The 21,731-nt window shown below is 35.6% G+C and overlaps 1 protein-coding gene across 1 annotated transcript in view; it reads right to left on the bottom strand.

Moving 5' to 3' along the window:
* Positions 1 to 21,731, bottom strand: part of HDAC9 (histone deacetylase 9) — an 853,144-nt gene that overhangs the window by 103,109 nt on the left and 728,304 nt on the right. Inside the window, exon 31 of the mRNA XM_054692408.1 lies at positions 6,483 to 6,601. Within this exon, the coding sequence (XP_054548383.1) occupies positions 6,483 to 6,601 (119 nt within the window). The remainder of the gene's footprint in view (positions 1 to 6,482; positions 6,602 to 21,731) is intronic.

Genomic DNA, 21,731 nt, shown 5'->3' with positions numbered 1-21,731 from the left:
ACAAGTAGGTTATTTGAGAGAAGAGATAAGGGAGAGCACCTGGAAGTAACTCTTGGTCGGAAAGACCTGAGAAAAATATCAGGCAGAGAAGGCTAATTATCTATATCTGTCTGGAATCATACAAGCTGGTGATAAGACAATCAATGGAATTGCTGGTGATTTATCTATACTATGAGCCCCTGAGTCACCTAGGACAAGTCACCTAGGACAACTTGGAAAGAAGCCAGGGAGAGGAAGAGATATGAGACTCCAGCCATTTCCTATAAAAACAAACAACACCCCAAACTCCCAAAAAAAGGAATTCATAGATACACAAAATATAGGTGGGGCTAGGAGAGGTAGGCAAAATGGTTAAAAATGGGCAAAAGTTACAAACTTCCAACCATAAGAAGTCCTGAGGATGTTATATACTGCATGGTATCTAATTAATAACACTATGACATAATTTGAAAATTGCTAACAGAGCAAACCTTAAAAGTTTTTATCACAAGATAAAAATGTTACTATATCTGTTGACAGATGTTAACTGAACTTATTATGGTGATGATTGATCATTTTGCAATATATACAAATGATAAACAATTATGCTGTATATCTGAAATTAATACTACATGTCCCTTATATCTCAATAAAAATGCTTCTGATGTTTTAAGGTATCTTCAAATTAATATGATAAATAAAGTTAGCAAAATATTTTAGTGTTTAGATTCATAAAATTACCAGAGTATTTAGATTCATAAAATTACAAGAATTCTAAACCCTGCTTATGCATATGGATACAATAATATTCCTAAATTTAATAGGTACAATATCATAGATATCTTGTTACAACTAGAGTATCACAAATTGAAAAGCCTTTTTTTCAAGTCCATTATCTGATCAGATTCTTACATATAAGTAAAAAAGATATTATTTATATTATTCACTTTTGAAAGACAGAAACATTAAAACACAGAAGAGTAAACTGGCAGCCAATTGCACCCAAACTACAAATTAATTAACGCCAAATCCTGTGTTGTCCTTTCTATATCTAGTCATTGGTTCTCAAAGTGTGGTACCTAGACCAGGACTGTCAGCACCAACTGTGACCTCATCAGAAATGAAAATACAGACCCACTGCAGATATAATGAATCAGAAATTATGGGAAAGGAGTTCAAGAAGCCTAAATGCTCTTCCAGGTAATGCCTATAACTTGCTAGGTAAGAAACCACTTGCCTTGGTTACTCTCCAAGTAACTGGAGTCTCGCTCTCGTACATAAGAGTAGTATGAAGAAAACTTCTACATGGGGAAAGTGCACCTCCATTCCCCATAATTTCTTTGATAACTTCATCAGTCACACACTTGCCAACAGACAATTCTTAGTCATGCAGCTGTGACTAACTATATGCTTACTCTAGTAGCACTGACCTTTGACAACAGTGAACAAAGGGCCCTTGCTAGAAACACACATTTGTGGGCCTCCCTGGTGGCGCAGACGTTTGAGTGCCACACTGTGAAGATGTCCGCAGCCTCTGCAGCACTGGTTCAATCCAGGCTGGCCAGCGAGAATCCCACATGGCTAAGCAGACCTCTCCTGCCTCACCCACTGCTCCCCTCAGCAGTGTATTTCATCAGTCTGCCTGTTCTGTTCCCCATTCTGTCTCTGGTGGATATTCTCACCTTCCCATGCATCTGGCCTGTACCCCAGTTCTTGTATAAAAAAAATGAAACACATTATAATAGTATAAGAAATATGATTGTTGTCTAAGACCAGGAAAGATGGCACTGAAAAAAAAATCATAAAATCCTAATTCAAGTAGCATCAATCTACTTAACAAACTTAAAAAATCGTGGCATCACTTTGGCTTTACTCATTTTTTTTTTAAGACTTAGGCTATATTCCAGTCATTGGTTTAGCTTCTGAGGCTACAGCACAGAATTGTGTAAGAGAAGCCCATGTGATGGGGGCCAGGTGGGCAGATACTTTGAATACTCAATCCTGAATAACAGCCCTCCCAGTTTGTACACTAATCTAAATTATTCAAGTTTTAGGTTAAGCCTTCATATGGCAGCATTTGGGAGATATCTTCCAGACACTCCTTTTCTCCAAATCTGTTTGGTATGGTCTGAAGTTCTATTATGACAGACAAAGCATTAATTCTGTAATTAATAAGAGATGCACATGCCAAATAGAACTATCACAATAGTAGAAGTACTCACTTTGAACACGATATATTATATAATCAAGTAATAAAACACATAAATGAAATCAAGTTTTTTTTTTAAAATAAGTCTTGATAACAGGAGAAAAAAAGAGATTTAGCATAGTTATGTTCATTTTAATATAAGGGGTAAAATCATGGTGAGAGAAGAGCACACCTATGTATGTGTATATATATGCTTAATAGGAAGAAAAATATAATTTGTTATAAAAGGAATTTGAATGACAGAACCTTATTTATTTTTATGCTGACAACACTGTGAAGCTAGGGGGTGCTGCAATATGGTGAGTTAGTCATTTTATTGTTTGAACATGACAGTTGTCATGCCAACCTTCTTAAACTGTAGCCTGAAAACAATTCAATCTAAGTAAGAGTGTTTAAAAAGATAATCTGATAATAAGGAAAATTTTAATGTAGGATTTAGGGAAGGATACAGCCCTAACTCCAGTGGTTAACTGAAACAGCATAGATTTTAAGTAAATAATACAGATAATTTATTTAAAACTTCAGGACAAACAATTGTGAATATTTTACTGTAGTCTTAATCCAAACAACACATAATATGTAAGAAATGAGAGGAAAAACAAGGAAGGATGAAAAATAGCCCAGATAAGCTGTAATTAAATTACGTATATGCAAAATTGTGGACCTATATTCCTAAATCATATACAGTGTTGTAAATCAATATTACCTCAATTAAAAAAAATAAAACTAAAAATATATAAAAAAGTTATTTTAAATCCTTCTATATTTGGACTGAGACCTTTGTTATAACATCAACCAATTTTTAGAAAAAATTCAACTGACAAACAATAAATATAACTGAAAATCAGGCAGCTAATTTGTTTCTTTCAAAACAAACAATAACACTCCACATTTTGACTAAATTTATCTTTCTCTTTCAGAGATGTCAAACAAAATTATTTTAAAAGATTGATTTAAAGTGATTGAGACTTAAGTTTTAGTATCTCTGACATGACAGTATCCTTAAAACCACTCTCTAAAGTCTTTAAACATTTTCCTTAAGGCAGGGATTAGTTTTGCTAAAATGGAAAACTTTGAGAATTTTGTTTCTGTAACTTTGTCCTACTTTTTACTTTAGGTTTAAGTCTGATTTCTAATATCATTTTAGGACTCCCACCAAATGGAGGGTAACTTCTAATATGGCAGAGCCTAATATTAATTGTCCAGAACTTTCAAACCAAAGCAATATAAATGCATCTCCCAGGTGGTTAGGAAGTGAACAGAGACACCGGGGTGAACTGTTTGGGGGGTGAACTATAGGGCTGTTAGGTAATTCTAGCTTCTATCCAATTAGTGTGGCAGCATCTCAGATATATATATATATATATATATGAAATGATATATAGAAGTAGTTGCCCAGATATAATGCTCTGCTGTTTCTTATCTAAGTATCCTGGGACTAGTCAGTGTCCTTTACAGATTATGCTTGGAGTTAGGGGTCTTGGGCACTAAAATAGCATCTGTCATGTGCAACCAAGTTCTCTGTTCTCATGCACTTTTGGAAATGTTTGTGGGGAAAAATTGAGCAAAAGTTTCATTTTTATCTAACTACAAATTCAGAGTAAGTACTTTGATTTTTACCCCCAATTATTTCAGATGGTACAATAAATTAGTTTCATTTATGAAATATGTGAATTGTTTTTGAGAGCTTCTACGACTGTCCTTTTGATTTTAAGATCCTCTTTTCCTATCTTTCCCTTATTAAATGTCAAATACTCAACAAAAAGTCAATTATTAAATCACTTAAATTTATGCCTTTTTGTTTTCCTTAGGAAACAAGTCATCTAGTGAGAAGCTTAATGGTTTCTTCAGTAGCGAAGACATAGAAGGGAGGATATTTATAAGGAGGGTTGAGAGAGTACAGCAATTATACACAAATTAATCCTGGAGTAGAAAGCAATGAGGAGCTTCCAAATAATGGATTAAAAAAAAAAACCAACAAAACACAATGTATTTATTGTCTTAGTGCTTTGAACTGAAGCTAATAAAAGGTAGGAACCATGTTTCTTTTGTCTATGACCAAAAGAAACCATGCTGCTAAGACTTTCTATCATACTTTCCAAGATAACATTTGAGATTTGTACTTGACCTGGAAAACAGGGAACAAAAAACATAAGTGAACTAAAACATTATTATTTTTTTTTTAGCTAGCTCTCAGAAATGGACCTGTTACAACTTACCCCTGTGGCAAGGAGACAGACCCATACAAAGATATTTCTCTTTATCTTTAAGATTCTGAGGGAGATTCTTGGATTTAACGGCAAAGAACACCTTTTCTAGATTTTTGCTTTGACCCATGTGTTTTTTATATTGTTTGTGTTTATCTCATTTTGGTGTACAAGATTTTTATTTCCCCTTTATTTAATAAAACTATTCAGCAGTCTTGACCCAACCGAGGTTTACGTGCAATGGAAAGACTACTGACTTCCATTTGAGCGGAGTTTCACGAAGAAAGAAAAAGAATCATAAAGACATTTGATATGACCAAACACCTCTTTTAAATTTTACCAAAATTGTGAATTATTATATTTTGTTTGTCTTTGTGGAGTTGCCTCTTTTAATATGTTTTCAATAAACAACAAAGCACCAAGAACCCTGGGTAAATAATAGATGTTAAAAATAACTACTACCTAACAATGTTACTGGAACAATTAAAGTGCAGAAAACTCTCTCACATGAGAAGCCAACTAAAAACAAAGGTTGGCACGATGCTGCTTCTTTGGTTCTTTTCAAATTAATAAAACACATTTGCTCCAAGCTCATCTCTCCCACTTGAAACTATTTATGTTGTTTTTGATTTGTTTGTTTTTCAACTCCCCTTAAAATATACAATAGTAGACCCCATTTTCTATGTAATTTCCCTTTTTCTTTCTTTTTTTATGTAGATACACAGAATGCCAGTATATATTTGTAAGACTGGACTATACAATATGCCTTGTTTTTACACTCAGAGGGGAAGAAAAGTATTCTTAAAGAAAGCCTCTTTTTTTTAAGATTTATTTATTTATGCATACAAGAACTGGGGTACAGGTCAGAGGTATGGAGGGTGAGAGGATTCATCAGAGACAGAGTGGGGGACAGAACAGACAGACTGACTGAAATACACTGCTGAGGGGCGCAGCAGGCAAGTCAGGAAAGGTCTGCTGCGCCATGTGGGTAGCTCCCTGGCAGGGGATCGAACTCGTGATGCAGATAGCTTCATAGGTTGCATCTAAACCCCTTGTGCCACCAGGGTGGCCCCAGAAAGGCTCTTTTTAGCTAGATTTCATTAGGTCACAGTATTCAAATGCAATATAACAGAAACATTCATTTGTTGTCTAGATGCTAAGGAACACAGTCAAGAAGCCAATCATTGCAACACAGCAGAATACCAGCAGATGTCCTGAGCACTGGCCACAGTATGCACGAGCCATTGAGCAAGGGGAACTATATTTTGTTTCCAAACAGGGATGAGCCATAGACTTATTGTGAAATAACTATTTTTATCCCATGTATAATGGAATAACAACAGTGACTTTCAATTCTTGCAAAAAGTGCAAAAGCTTTTATAGATCATGACCTCTCTTAAGTCATTTAGTATTATTTTAAACAGAAGCCCTATCACTTCTGCCTTTAAATAACAAATGGGAGTTTTGAAAAACAAAGGCTCTGAAATATCCCACCAAGTCAACCAAAGGAAACAAAGGAAACAATCTAACTTTTTCTTCTAACTCCCAGTTTCTTTTCTTTCTTCTTCTTTTCCCTGTATTAAATTTTTATTGAAATAACATTGGTTACAACACTGAATATGATTCAGAGGTATAGCTACACATCCTCTTCAGATGTACGTAACCACACCACACCCACCACCAGGCACCCACAGTCCTCCACCACAGTCCACTAGGTTCCTCCACCCTTTGAGGAGGGAGGGCCCTCCTGCCCCCCTGCCCCTCTGCACCTCATCCCACAGATTTCTAGGTTTTGTTACGGTTTAGTTTTTGTTTGTTCCTTTGTTTTGTTTCTCTATAGTCCACATATGAATGAAATCATCCAGCATTTGTCTTTCTCTTTCTGACTTATTTCTTATAGCATAACTTTGTTTTTCTCAAAGGCCAATTTCTACAGAGGGAATCTGACAGTAATAAACACAGGCGGAATCATTTTCAAATGTCTCACCAAAGTTTACTAGACGCATGTAAAAGGTGTCATCTATCTTAAAGACCTGAAAGATATTATTTGTCATAGCATTTCATAGAGTCTTAAGGGATATACTTACATTTTGCTGTCACTTTGTACCCCCCCAAAGGAGGGGCATGGCCTTCTAATGCATCAAATCCAGCAGAAACTAGGACCACGTCTGGATCAAACTCTTGGGCCACGGGTGTCACTATAGTCCTGTGCAGTAAAAAGCAACCAGTTACACATGGGAATGGCAAATACCTTTAAAATTTGTGCAGTGAAAATGACTTGGCACAGCCTCAAGAACTTCCTAAGAATAAAGAAAAGGGGAAAAGAAAAGACTACTTGAATGGATCAAAAACTTATCATTTCCTTAATACCGAATCACTATTATTTTCGCATCCTGATTCAGTCTTTTTTCTTTCATCTTTTTTTTTTCTACAAATAAAAAAAAAAATGCTTTGCAGGTACATTCGAAAGCCTGTCATATTACATGCACATCTGTGGCTGTTTTATCCCACTGCCTATAAAAAACTGCTTCTTCCAAGGGAGTGACTAATGTTTTACAGAGGAAAGTCAAAGCTTTAGTGAAAACCCGGCTTGCTCTAGTTAGTAAGAACTCAGTGTAAATTTGAACTATAAATTTCTTTTGGGAAAAAGTTGCTTTTCCAACTTTTTTTTTTTAAACATTTTTAAATATTTGTCGTGGTAGGGGGTGACTCTTGCAAAGGAAAAACAAGAAATTCCTTTAATAGAATCCAGACTATAATGTTAAGTGAGTCCAAGGTCAGAGACGGCAGGAATGTGGCAGCCTCATCCATGACAGCAACCCCTGCTGGCCCCACTCACACACTTCATCCTTACCCCTTCAACCATCTCAAGGGCCCCTAAGCCCTTTCTCCTCAATGCTGGTTTTGAGAGATAAGCTACTGGAATTTATATAGTCAAATTTTTTTTTAAGATTGATTTATTTATTTATGCAAGAACCGGGGTACAGGCCAGATGTGCGGGAGGGTGAGAGGATTTACAAGAGACAGAGCGGGGAACAGAACAGGCAGATTGATGAAATACACTGCTGAGGGGAGCAGCGGGCGGGACAGGAGAGGTCTGCTGTGCCATGTGGGACCCTCGCTGGCTGGTGGGGATGGAACTGGTACTGCAGAGGCTGCGGACAGCTTCACAGTGCGGTGCTCAACTGCCTGCGCCACCAGGGGAGGCCCTCAAAATGATTTTTAAATGTAGACTTAAAGATTAGTAGGCTAGAATTAAGATTCAAATTTTCAACAACTAGTTAATGAAATGGGGAAATTGCACACTATAATGAATTTAAAATGTACTAATTCTCTGTTGTGTGTTGGTAGAAATAACTAAGCCAATTATTAAAATAGTAGTCCTTTAGTGTAGACTTTTTTGTTTGTAAATTTCCCTAATTTTTAACAGTGACCATATAGAAGATTCAGACTTTTTTTTTTTGCATGTAAACAAGAAATTGTTGAAGTCATAGAATAAAAACACTTATTTGATAGTTATCTACAAAAAGTTATTAATGAAGTCTACGACTGCAACAAAAGTTCAACACTTCAAACTCAGAGATGCATGTGTGATTCTCACAGGAGTCCTTCCCACCACAGGAAGGCCACTTAAATTTCAATTCACCAATTAGTGAAACCAAGTAAAAATCTAATTTTGTTTACTGTGTATGATTTAATTGTTTATTTCATTCAAAAAACTAAGATTCTCTAATTAGTAGAGAAATATATTTGACTCTTCTCCTTCTGAGCAATACAAGTTCCTACACTTTTCATCAAATTGTCACATGAAATCAAGTCACTGCTTTTCATATGAGTGAAAGAGTCACGTAATATATGTTGTTGTGCTATCAGAATAAGTTCTCTGAAAGAATCAATGTCTTATGTATATAATTGTTTGATTTGATTAATTCATTGTACTTCCTTAGAAAACAAATAATACTCATAAAAATATGTAGGCAAATGATTGAAAAAGGTTGTCCACTTAATCATATGCATCGTTGTAACCAAATTTCCAATTCTTTTGAAGAGTGTTCTGCCTCTTCTTTTTTAAGATTCATTTATTTATGCATACAAGAACTGTGGTGTAGGCCACAGTGGTGTAGGCCACTCCCAGACATGCGGGGGAGTGAGAGGATTTACCAGAGACAGAAAAGGGAGCAGAACAGGCAGATCTACTGAAATACACTGCTGAGGGGAGCAGCAGGCAAGACAGGCGAGGTCAGCTGCGCCATGTGGGTTAGCTCCTTGGCCCGCCAGGGATAGAACTCCTGCTGCAGTGGCTGGTGACAGCCTAAGAGTGCTGTCTTTAAGCCCCGAGCCACCAGGGAGGCTCTCTGCATCTTCTTTTCTCAAATTGTAAGACACTTCTACACTTGTAAAACTGACAGTAAACATCCTTTAAGTCATAGCTCACTACCTTTTTCATAAAAGTTCCTCCTTACACATGGACATTAAACACATATATCTATTTTTGAAGGACAAAAAGACAGCACAGAAGATAGCAGGAAACAAGGATTACCAACACAATATTAGGGAATGGAAAGCAGAGAGGTGATCTACAGAGAGAAAAGCTAAAATGCAAGTGTTAATATCATCAGAGAGTAAACCACAAAAAGCAAGCTGACTTTTCCCTCTTCTTGGAGAAACTAACAACCAAAGAGAAACTACATAGAGACACAGACAATTGGAAGTCACCCTATCCCACAGTTAGGTTTTCTCCCAATCATTCTATGGTGAATCCACTAGTCAAAGAACCCCATTCAGGTACACAGAGCAAACTCTTCAGTTTTCCATTGTCCTTTCTCAAATATGATGGGTTGTTTGTAGAAAGTTTCTAGTATGAATGATAACAAAACTAACATGTAAACAAAATAGAGCGATTTCAGAAAACCAGAGAAAGTACAAGGAAGAAACTGTAATAAAAACATTGGGATTGGGCCCAAAAAACAAGATAGCACATCTCTGAAAGGAAAAGTGGATTATATTTAAAATAAAAAAGAAATATCAAACAAAACATGTGATACACTGTTTAGAAGATAAAGTTGACATATTCTCTCAAAGCACAACACAACAGAGAATTAAATAATTGGCAATAATAGATCAAAAACTTAAAAGACCAATTTAGGAAATCAATGAATTTTAAAGTGGTAAATTAAATTTGATTATTGAATAATAGTTTCAGTCCTTCAAGATTAAAACAAAATATCTTCTACAACTATTTTCAGGGAAAGTATTGGATGACACACTCCATCAAAATTAAGGCATAAGCTAATAAACATAATGAGAACAAAACCATACTTTCAGCAAAACATTCTTATAAATTTCTATTTTTGCCCCAAAGTTAAAGGATTTTACTGTAATTTTAAAACAAAATAGTAGACAGCAATTGAAAATTTGGTATGGAATGAAATTGGTTTTCATTCCAATGTAAAGTTCTCTTTAATAAAAGTCTTCTTTCCCATTTATAGGGAAATTATATCTATCTAGTTCACATTTCTCCAAATATTTAGAATCTACTTGTTTCTGTCTGAGGTAAATGTCATATTTGTCATGCATGCCATTCCTGAATTTACATAGATTTTATAATTATAGATGTTCAAAATGCCCCATCTTTCAAAGTTAATCCCATACATGTGAATTTAGCCCAACATCTTTAAAGGATGGAAAGTTTGAAAATACGTATCACTTGATAAAAATCCTTCATTTAAAAATATATATGCCTATAATTATGTCTGAGTGGCAGTCGTTTATTGAATGAATTAATGATGTATTACAAGAGTTGTGTGATGCCATGCTACAACATATGCTGTGTATTGGAGAACAACATGGCAACAGATCTTATCAATAGTGAAAATGCTAAGGTCCAGTCATTCCTTTCAACAAGTAGCTATTTAGTGTCTACTATGTTGCAATATAATTTTGACTTAAAGATATCTTCTATTTTGAACTGAATCAGATTTATTGTCCTATTGTTCACAAATTCATTCCTACTTTCTCATAAACTGTAACTAATATACTATTAATCTCTTTATTGTGGCAATTATTCTAGTAATGTCCATGGAAGTTTTTGTGCTTTCCTATTTATGCCAGTTTAGGTTGATTTTTATTCAATAGATCCATGGTTTATGAAAGATTGATAAACATATTTGGGAACATTAAGTGGAAAACAATGTAACTTTTCTTAAAAAGAACAACTCCTCAAAACATATTTAAAAATTTATCTGAAGAATTGGGTTTTCAGGTTAAAGACAGCAAGCAAAACATGTGTTTACCTCTTACCTTTCCCAATAAATATCCTGCTGAAAACAAAGTATAAAGATAATAAAGATGAACTCATGGTTTAAATATAATTAACAGAATAATGTCCTTGTTCCTAATATCAATCTCCAATGAAAGGCTCTGGGGATGCTTGGATAAATGGTTGATTCAGGAATGAGTCAGGGAACATACAGGTGATTCTGGAACATCTTGTAGTGACAGAAAACACTGAAATGCTCAATAAAGAATGGGAATGATAAGGAATGATAGGATATATCAACCAATGTGAAAGAGCTCCCTAAGGCCAAAGGGTAGGGGTGGGGGGGCACAATGTGAAGAACATAATAATGACAAAGTGGATTATGATTCATACAGTCAAGTAAGTATTCATGAGTCCACACAGAGATTAAAAAAAAAAAAACACACACTGAATTGAAAGGAAATAAAATAGTTCTGATTTATAGAACAATTTGAATTAATAAATATAGGAGAATTGAGGAAAACAGAAAATCAGGAATAAGATAGAATTAATTGGAATAAGATAGAATTAATTGTCTTGGACCAAATTAACGAGAGATGCTAAAGAGTGGACAATGCTTTTCAGAAGAAATATGATATTTTCCTTACAACAAAGTATCTTCCCCAAATTTTCATAAAGGAGAAAAATACAAACTTTACAGTGAACAAATTTTATTTGAGGGATTACCTTACATTTCCATTGTTAAGACATATCAACATCAGTAATCCCTTGATATGACATACTGAGAGAGGTAGTTCTACAGTATTCTTCAAAAAGTTTGTTACCTCAACTTTAATAATGAGAAGATATCAGATAAACCTTTATTGAGGGACATTTGACAAAATAACTGAACACTTTAAAGGATACTTTTAAACAATGATCAGGAAAGTTTAAGGGAAGACTAAAGATTTGCTACAGATTATCGGAGACTAAGGATATAGGACATCTAAGTGCTAAGTGAGGCTCTGGATTGGATACAGGAATGGAGAAAGGACACTTAGTGGAAAAAAATGCAGCCCCATATAAATTTTGTAGTTCAGCTAACAGTGTACAAATAGTAATTAATTTTGATAATTTTACTATAGTTTTGTAAGGTGAAGATTTATATAGGACATACAGGAAATCTGTGTTATTCTTGCAATTTTTTTCAGTCCAAATATTTAAAAATAAAATGCTACCAAGTATCAAAATATATACACAAAATAAATATATAGCAACAAAAGAAACAAAAAATTGCACAACACAAAATGTTTAATAACACAAAACTTTTTAAAAAACAGCTGGGTTACATATATACCATGGAATATTACTCAGCATTCAAAAAAGATAAACACATGCAATTTGCAGCAACATGGATGACGCTGGAAGGGATCATGCTCAGTGAAATAAGCCAAAAAGAAAAAGAAAAATACCGGATGGTCTCACTCATAGCAGGGATCTAGAAAACTTAAATAAGGGACCAGGAAAATGAATAACTATAAGAAAGTGAAAATCAAAATCAACAAAAACTATGAACCAGAGACACTTTTTGGGGGGTGGGGGGCGGGAGGGGAGGGATTGGGGTCAGAATGGGGGGATTGCAATTGTATGGGGAATATAAAAATAAAATTTATTAATTAAAAAAAAAAAAAAAAAAAAAAAAAAACAGCTGGGTTGCAAAGCTGTCTGCAGCCTCTGCAACGCTGGTTCAATCCCCGGCCACCAGGCAAGGGTCCCACATGGCGCGCAGACCTCTCCTGCCGCCCGCTGCTCCCCTCAGCAGTGTACTTGGGTCCTTCTGCCTGCTCTGCTCCCCGCTCTGGCTCTGGTGAATTCTCTCACCTTCCCGCGCTTCTGACTGTACCCAGTGCTTGTGTAAATAAATAAATAATTAAATCTTAAAAAAAAAAAAAAAGATCTGTACTATATCTCAACACCTTAATTACCTTCCCTCTATGTCAGCAACCAGTGTTTAATCCTAGGCGTTTGGTGACCCTATCTTCAGAAAATGATGTATCTGGAAAAAAACAAGACTTCCAGTGTGGATATTATTGTCCTAAAATATGCTCTTCCTTATTTCATCAGTGAGTCATATTCAGAGAGCACCAGTTAACTTCTGGAATGCTAATCCCAAAACGGGGTTTGGCAGTTACACTTTATCCCAAATCAGCTGTCAAAGAGCTCCCAATTGATACATTTATCCAACCTTAAGGAAAAATGAACCAGTTAGTACTTTCAAAAATGTCAATGGAAAGGCAGTGGTTTTTTTTATAGCATATAAAGAGACCCAACAGCATGAAGGGCGGGGTAGAGGTAAACATAAATGACTCTGAACAAAATATATAGTTCAGTTGACAGAAATAATTTCAAAGAGACTCAAGAAAGTATTTTATCATTAAAATTAAAAAAAAATGCTATTATGAAAAAGAACAAAAAGGGAAGCACTTAGAGATAAAAATATCATCAATAGAAAGGTTTGGAAAAAACACAAAGTTGAAGTAATCCTTCATAAAAAAACAAATAAGTGAAATATGAAGTGGAAAAATATGAAACCTAAAAGATCAATGCAGAAGCCCTATAACTGCATAACAGCATCTCTGAGAATGCTGATAAAGAAGGGAGGGCATTCTCAAATAAAAGAAGATAATTTTTAGAAACTTAAAATAACTCTTCTGCAAATCTGATAGGTTCAACCAGAAAAAGCTCTATGCACAAAATCATATACTCACTTAGACATAGTCTCATAAAACTTCAAATCTCCAGGGATCCTTAAAATAGAAAAATGTCATCCTCAAAAGAGATGAAAAATGAGATTGACATCAAAGTCCTAATCAGCAACACTGTAAATCCTCACATTCCCAAGGAAAATTATTTTTAAACTTTATTTTTTTTCAGCCATTACATTCAAGTATGTTATTTGAACAAGAATACTTTATGACACGTAAAGACTCAGTAATTTCTTTCCAGAGCACCCTTTAGAATAATTCAATTGGGGATGTACTTATGCAAAGAAAGTAAGTAAATCAAAGAAATAGAGAGGCACAGGAGCAAAGTATTGGATATATCCTAGGACAATGATAAAGTGGGTTCACTGATAACTTGTACCAATATTTCATTGCTAGAAAATAAGTGACAGAAAAAATAGTAATAGCATAAATGCTTTTTCATCTTCATCTAACCACTAGGGATTCTGGAATGCTCTTCTTAAAGAGCAACCATCCTCCTTCTTCTTGAAATGTCCTTTTTCCAGGTGAGGTTCATGCTAGAAAGAATAGAAAGAGCTTACAAAAGTAAAGGGCAACAAAAATGCATGTATTACTCCTAACAATAAAGGGAGACATAGGTCATGTGAACAGATACTAAACACAGTAAGAAGAAAAGAATCCCATTCTGATTTTCTTTCCATGAAGTCTGATTTTGATTCAGAATCTTGCATGTATCAGGTCTCAGAATTTATTTCCTATCGAGTTTATGGCTAAATAAATGGTTGCACTGACATTGGGTTATGTATTGTGTTTAGGTTGAAACACAACAGTGATTTCTCATGACTCAGCCTGGTCCTTGCAAACTGTACAGAATACAACATTCTTTCTAGCATGAACCTCACCTGGAAAAAGGACATTTCAAGAAGAAGGAGGAGGGTTGCTCTTTAAGAAGAGCATTCCAGAATGCCTAGTGGTTAGGTGAAGATGAAAAAGCATTTATAAATTTACTATTTATAAATTTACAAATTTACTATTTGTAATAGCATAAATAGCGTAGAGAAGCGCTGCTCTGGCTTTAAGGAAAACAAAAGGCCTGGTTCCTCAATATTCTACTAAAATTTTCAAACATTTCAAAATATTTGAACCTATAAAGTTACTCAAAAATTGCCAGGAAGAGAAAGTAAGGAGGATAGTTCAGGCAGATAGACTAGCAAGGACAAAGACTTGGCAGCTTATGACAAATAGTCTGATGTGTCTAGAGCATATGATGCCTACAGGGTAGCAGTAGCAGCTATAAAGGCATGGAGATCCCAAGTCTTAACATATCTGAAGCACAGTGGACAAACTGATACCAGGAAGCCAGGTGCAAGGGTTTGATATAGGAGATGGAGGCAGTCAGCGAGCGTTTCAAGAAACAGACTGTACTACAGTATAAATGCATCACAAAGGTTCACCATCACTTTCTTCACTCAAGAAATCTTTGCCAACCACCTGTCAGGATTAGTAGCAAGCAAAGGACATGATATTTCACCTCTATGTAGTTTACATTCTAACAGAAGTAAAATAGTGTATAAATAAACAAGCAGGGCCTCCCCTGGTGGTGCAGCAGTTGAGCACTGGGCTGCGAAGCTGCCCGCAGCCTCTGCAGCATCAGTTCAATCCCCGGCCGCAGGCAAGGGTCCCACACGGCATGACAGACCTCTCCTGCCTGGCCCGCTGCTCTCCTCAGTAGTGTATTTCATCACTCTGCCTGTTCTGTTCCCAGCTCTGTCTCTGGTGAATTCTCTCACCCTCCCACGCTTCTGACTATACCCAGTGCTTGTATAAATAAATAAATAAATCTTTAAAAAAATAAACAAGCAAATACAAAGTAAGAACCAAGGTGAAAAAAAAAGTCATGAGAGATGGTGCACGTTTAGATATGGGTTCACAGAAGGCTGCTCTGAGGTGGTACCAGTGGGCCAAAGGAATGCTCTGTATGGAGTGAGGAGGTAGGTCAAGCAAATTATGAGGGGGAAGCACTATCCTAAGGAATAGAAAATGCCAGAACCTGAAGTAGGTCTTTGGTGTATTCAAGGCAGCACAAGGAGATCCTACTAGTTGATGAGAAGTAAATAAAGGAAAAGATGGCTAGAAAAGGGGCCAGGAAAGTGAAATAAAGCCAGTTCATAAAAGGCCTCACAGGTCACTGCAACAACTGTGGATTTCAATCTGAACCAGAAGGGAAAATGCAAGGCTTTGAGTAGGGCACAAACATGACCTGATTTATATAATTTCTATCCTCATCAATTAAGTATTTAAAAGTATCTTTTAGAATTATAAGGCCTTTTTGATCTCTGAGATTGCAGATTATGATGGCTCACATAATTTGTAATGGCAGATTATAATCATGCAAATCTGAAGTAATGGCGAAAATACAGCCTACATTTTTAATTGTAGGTCATCTTTTAAAAGCATCAGATTATAAAATTGCACATTTTCAAATGGCACAAGGACTTCTGTTTTTTGACATATTTTTTACCAAAACAAAAGTTCACATTTTAACACACACATTTCATTCCTCTGCATATGTTTGTCTACATGGAGCAAGGGAAAATGCTCCTAGGGAAAACTGACTTGACAGTTGATGCTTGGACAAGTGGTGAAGGCAGGACATCAAAGAGCCACTGCTAAACAGATTTCAAGCAGTAGTCATGGCCATGGCCGCTATTGCTTTAGAATATTCCCCCGAACCTTACAACTCTACCAGTGCCTTCTGGAAAAGCAGCAAAGGAAGGGACATCATGGGGAATTGTGGAAGAGGGTTAGTGCTGCGAGTTCTGAGGACACCATGTATATAACTGGTATTGTCTACCAGCTCCACAAGTTTTCACCTTAGTAAATCTTGTTCTTCCTTAATCTTCACCTCACATCTCCTCATACAACCAACACACACACACACACACACACACACACACACACTATCCTTTCTTTCACCATTTTTCCTTTATTATTTTGTTTTTACATCTTGGGGAACACTCATTCTCTCTCTCAAATCAATGTTCATTTATAAGGACATCCTGCAATCTACACTTTCAAATTATATTAGTAACTTACCTTGTATTTTTGCTCCTTTGTCATCAGTCTAGTTTCTGCCAACATCTCTTAGCTGGAAAATAACTAGTCTCCTTTGTGGTAATCCTGTCACTCTCCTTACCCCTCTGCAGTCTATTCTCAACTGGCAGCAAGACTGACATTCTTAATGCTTAATTGACAAGATCAACCCATCATTTTTCTCAGGGTAAGAGTTTTTAAATACCCTCATGTCTCCATATAATAATATGGGTATGTCTTTCTATAATAATGTCTCCATATAATAAGGTTGCGAGCATCAATCTGACCACTTTCAGCTAGGACTCTGTTCACAAATATGGCAGCCACACTCTGACCTTACAGGTTTTACAGTGGCTCTTCCCTTTGTTTGAATGCTCTTTCTAATTGCCTAACTCCTTCAACTTCCACAAATCTTAGTTCACCTGTTATCTTCTCAATAAGACCTTTCTTTGAAACCCTTTTCTACACCTATCCAAACTTTGTCCCTCCTAACTCATTTATCCTCCTCCAAATTGATACATAATTTACTTATTATGTTTACTGTTAATTCTATTATCTGGTTTTCCTCACTAGATCAACCTCCCCAAAGGAAGGTACTGTTTGCCTCTTTGTTAACAGCTGTTAACAGGAACCTTGAACAGTGGCTAACACATTGTAGACACAGTTGTTGAATGGAATGCTGAATGATAATCTCTCTGGTTTTTATGTTTTCAGCTCAGGTTTTATTGGCCTCTCACTCTTCCTCAGCTTCAGCACATTTCACAAATATGTTTGAAATGTCTCATCTTAAAAAGTTATTGAGGGCCTCCCCGGTGGCGCAGTGGTTTCGAGCTCGATTGTGAAGCTGCCCGCAGCCTCTGCAGGCCAGTTCGATCCCCGGCTGCTCCCCGGCCACCGGAGGAGGGTCCCACATGGCGCGCAGACCTCTCCTGCCTGGCCCGTTGCTCTCCTCAGTAGTGTACTTCGGTCCTTCTGCCTGCTCTCCTCCCCGCTCTGGCGAATTCTTTCACCCTCCTGCACTTCTGACTGTACCCAGTGCTTGCATAAATAAATAAATAAATAAATAAATAAATAAATAAATAAATCTTTTAAAAAAAAGTTATTGAAATAACACTGGTTAATAACATTATATAGGTTTCAAGTGTACATCATTATAAACCACATCTGTATATACTACATTATGTTCACATTAGAAGTGTAATTCCATTCTTCATCATCCAATCAACTCCTTCAATCTGATTAACAACAGCCCACTCTTCCTTCCCTTCAAGTAATCAGAGACAGTGAGAATGAGTGCAAGCAAGAGCAAGAGAGAAAGAGAGAGAGCATAATTAAACAATAAAAGGTATCTAATTTGAAAATGCAGAAAAATATGACCACTTTACAAATGACATGATAATGAGCATAAAATTCCAGAGTCCAGTAAAACACTGTTAAAAATAATGAACAGATATAGTGAAATGGCAGGCCACAAAGTTAATATACAAAAGTCTGCTGCATTTCTCTGTACAAATAATGAACTTGCAGAAAGAGAAAATCTCTCAGTTGCACCAAAATTAATTAAATAGCTAAATATAAATTTAACCAGGGAGGTGAAAGATCTGTACATTGAAACCTGTAATATACTGCTGAAAGAAATAGAAGGCTCAGAAAATGGAAAAATACTACATGTTCATGACTGGAAGAATTAACACTGATAAATGATTAAATAATCTAAGTCAATATATAGATTCAAAGTAATCTCTGTGAAAATCCCAATTTTACTTTTCACAAAAAATGAACTGAAAAGATAATAAAATTTATTTGGAATAATGAAGTACCCAAATAACCAAACAACCTCAAGAGGGAGAAAAAAATGGAGGTGTTATATGCCCTAACTTTAAGCTATATTACAAAGTGATACTAATTAATACAGCATGGTATAGGACTCAAAACAGACCACAGGTCAATGAAACAGAATTGAGAGCCCAGAAATATCACATGTTTATAGACAAATAATTAACAACAAAGAAGCAAAGAGCATATAACTAATCAAGCAAACTCTGATGAAAGCTGGACAGTCATATACAAAAGAATGAAAATCGATCACTAGTCACTAACACTAAACATAAAAATTAAAGCAACACTAATTAAAGATTTGAATGTAAGATCCTAAACCATAAAAAACAGGGGAAAAAACACAGGAAACACTGTACTATACATCAGTCTTTGAAATGACTCTTTTAGGGAAAGGTATTTTTCTTTCAAGTTTCTAGTATCACTATTTTATAGATGAGCTTTTCCTTTGAGTGCAAATATCAGATAATTCTACTTTTTCTTGGCCAGGTGAAAAAACTCTCCAGGGACAAAAATGAATAATGATAATTTCTAGAAAATTTAAATATTGTAATTCACTTTTAATCTAGAAATTACACCAACAAAGGGAAGAAATGGAGATAAAGTATTCACAACAGAAGATGTAGCATATATGTGTGGCTTCTTTTTCTTTATATAATGCTTTGTCTATTTCCTTCATCTGTATTTAAAAGCATTTTGTGTCTCCATAATTCTGCTCAATAGGAATTTTCATTTATCTTGACCCATTTCTTTGTTCATTGATTTAAGTGTTTCTCAGTGTCTAGTTCTTTTGTATTTGTACAAGTATTAAAATAAGAACTATGCCAGCACAGAGGACAACATTATTTTCAAACCAATTGTTCAATGAGTATTGGAACATTACATGAAAGACAGGGAGAGGAGCAAAAAAGTTTTTAGAAGATTTCTTTAAAAGCCTTAAAAAAAAAAAAAAAAGACTGGGGCCTCCCTGGTAGTGCAGCGGTTGAGCACTGGGCTGCAAAGCTGCCCACAGCCTCTGCAATGCCAGTTCAATCCCTGGCCGCCGGGGAGGGTCCCACATAGTGAGTAGACATCTCCTGCCACGCCCACTGCTCCCCTCAGCAGTGTACTTCGTTCCTGCTGCCTGCTCTGCTCCCCACTCTTGCTCTGGTGAATTCTCTCACCTTCCCGCGCTTCTGACTGTACCCAGTGCTTGTATACATAAATAAATAAATAAATAAATCTTAAAAAAAAAAAGGACTAAATTTTACAATCCTTTCTCTGGGTGTTATCTTGAAATCAAATTCCCTGGCTTTAGTGTATAATTGTAGTGGAGTAGAAAGATGAATGGAATCTAACTGAAGAGATCCAGTTTTTGCTCTTAGCACAACACCTAATTCTATAATCTTAGTAAACTGTCTTTCTGAAACTATTAGTTTCTTCAACTATAAAATGAGGAGATTCACTTAAATGGTCTCTAAAGTCATAGGCAGCTCTCACGTTGTATAATTTTTATGTGTCAGAGTTACTACATCAAAGGGATAGTTTTTCTCCCCCTTCTTAAATTTTTTGTCTTGCATTTGATAATAAAAACCATTGCCTTGGTGGAGGGGCTTGGTGGATCTTGGTGAAGGTGGTCAAAGGTACAAACTTCTATTTATAGGATAAGTTCTAAGGATATAACATACAACATGGTGACTATCATCAACAAAATTGCATTGTATATATAAGTTGCTAAGAGGGTAGATCGTCATCTACCCTCTGGTAAAAATGTTAACCATGTAGGGTGAAAGATAATAACTTATCTTACTGTGGTGATCACTTAGCAATATATGAATACATCAGTATATCAATATATCAATAAGTCAATTCATTATGATATACACCCTAAACTTATATAGAGTGATATTTGTCAATTGTAACTCCATAAAACTGTTGGAAAAACTGTTGGAAAAGTAGAACCATTGCCTGAGGTTCAACATCCTTTTAGCTCAACATCTTTCTTAATACTTATGATTTGTACTTCTCCTTTTAGGTCAGTTCTTAAGTAAATCTTTTCTTTGATGACTCCAGACTCCAAAGTGGAGAGCAAACCACTTCACTCCAAGAACAAACTATGATTTATATTCCTAGAGCAGAATTATCATTTCTAACAAGGATGCAGCTCTAATGACATTTAGTGTATTTATATTCTATAAAATATATATATGCTATATATTTATTTTTATATTACATATAAAATATTACTTTGTTCTAAAAGAATCCATGATGAGAATAAGAAAACTATGTAATAAACAATGCCTTTTAAAAGTAGTAAGATCATTTTTTATCACTTAAATAAATATGTGTAGATATATCATATTACCACATAATGCATTCTAACTAGGAATATATATTTCTAATTGAATGTATATATATATATAGTATTTAATTGTGTATATGCATATATATATTCTTAGTTCAGAAAATCCATCCTTTTAGGGACCTCCCCGGTGGCGCAGCGGTTGAGCGCTGGGTTGCGAAGCTGCCCGCAGCCTCTGCAGTGCAGGTTCGATCCCCGGCTGCTCCCGGGCAACTGGTCGAGGGTCCCACATGGCGTGCAGACCTCCCCTGCCGCCCGCTGCTCCCCCCAGCAGTGTACTTCGGTCCTTCTGCCTGCTCTGCTCCCGCTCTGGCTCTGGTGAATTCTCTCACCCTCCCGCGCTTCTGACTGTGCCCAGTGCTTGTATAAATAAATAAATAAATCTTTAAAAAAAAAAAAAGAAAAGAAAGAAAATCCACCCTTTTAAATAGTTTTAAATATGGCATTTTAAAATTTATTTTGCTTTATTACATTAAAATGCCAAGGCTAATTTTAAAACTCTATTATTGAAAAGAATGAATACTTAAAGGGACTAAGGGACTTTCCTTGCTGAAGATGTGTCACATAGCCAGTAATAGTTGTGACTAATGCAGAGACATTACTCAGTGTATCTCTGAGACATTGAAGAAAAATTTTTCTCAATAGTTGTTTCAAGCTTTGGGACATAGTCAGTGTCGTGCTATTCTGTTTATATTATTATATTTGATACATCCTCTGACTGTACAATGTTGCTGATTTCCTAGAGGAAAACCCTATTTATAAGCATAGAAAGCTTGGCAAAATTTTAATATTGCTAGTCTAATAAAATGGATAAAATGATTCAGAGCTAATTAACATAACACAGTGGTAATAGAATTAATAAAGTTTTCTTTTGTTGATTCTATATTGAAATTTAGAAAAAATTAAGCTAGAACTAGGAAATTGAGTTTGGTTTCTGGAAGTCATTTAATTGCTAGTACTGAAATTTTACTGAAATGAACACACTTTGTTTTGAAATATAGAAAAACAGGTATTTATGTTTATGTATATTCTTTTCTAAACACTACTTTATGAAAGTGTAGAATACCATGTATTTTTATGCCAA

This window comes from Talpa occidentalis, unplaced genomic scaffold (assembly GCF_014898055.3).
Source record: "Talpa occidentalis isolate TD23 unplaced genomic scaffold, MPIMG_talOcc4v2.1, whole genome shotgun sequence".
NCBI lineage: Eukaryota > Metazoa > Chordata > Mammalia > Eulipotyphla > Talpidae > Talpa > Talpa occidentalis.
The sequence above is the reverse complement of the archived record's forward strand: the minus strand, read 5'-3'. Positions and strand labels throughout refer to the sequence as shown.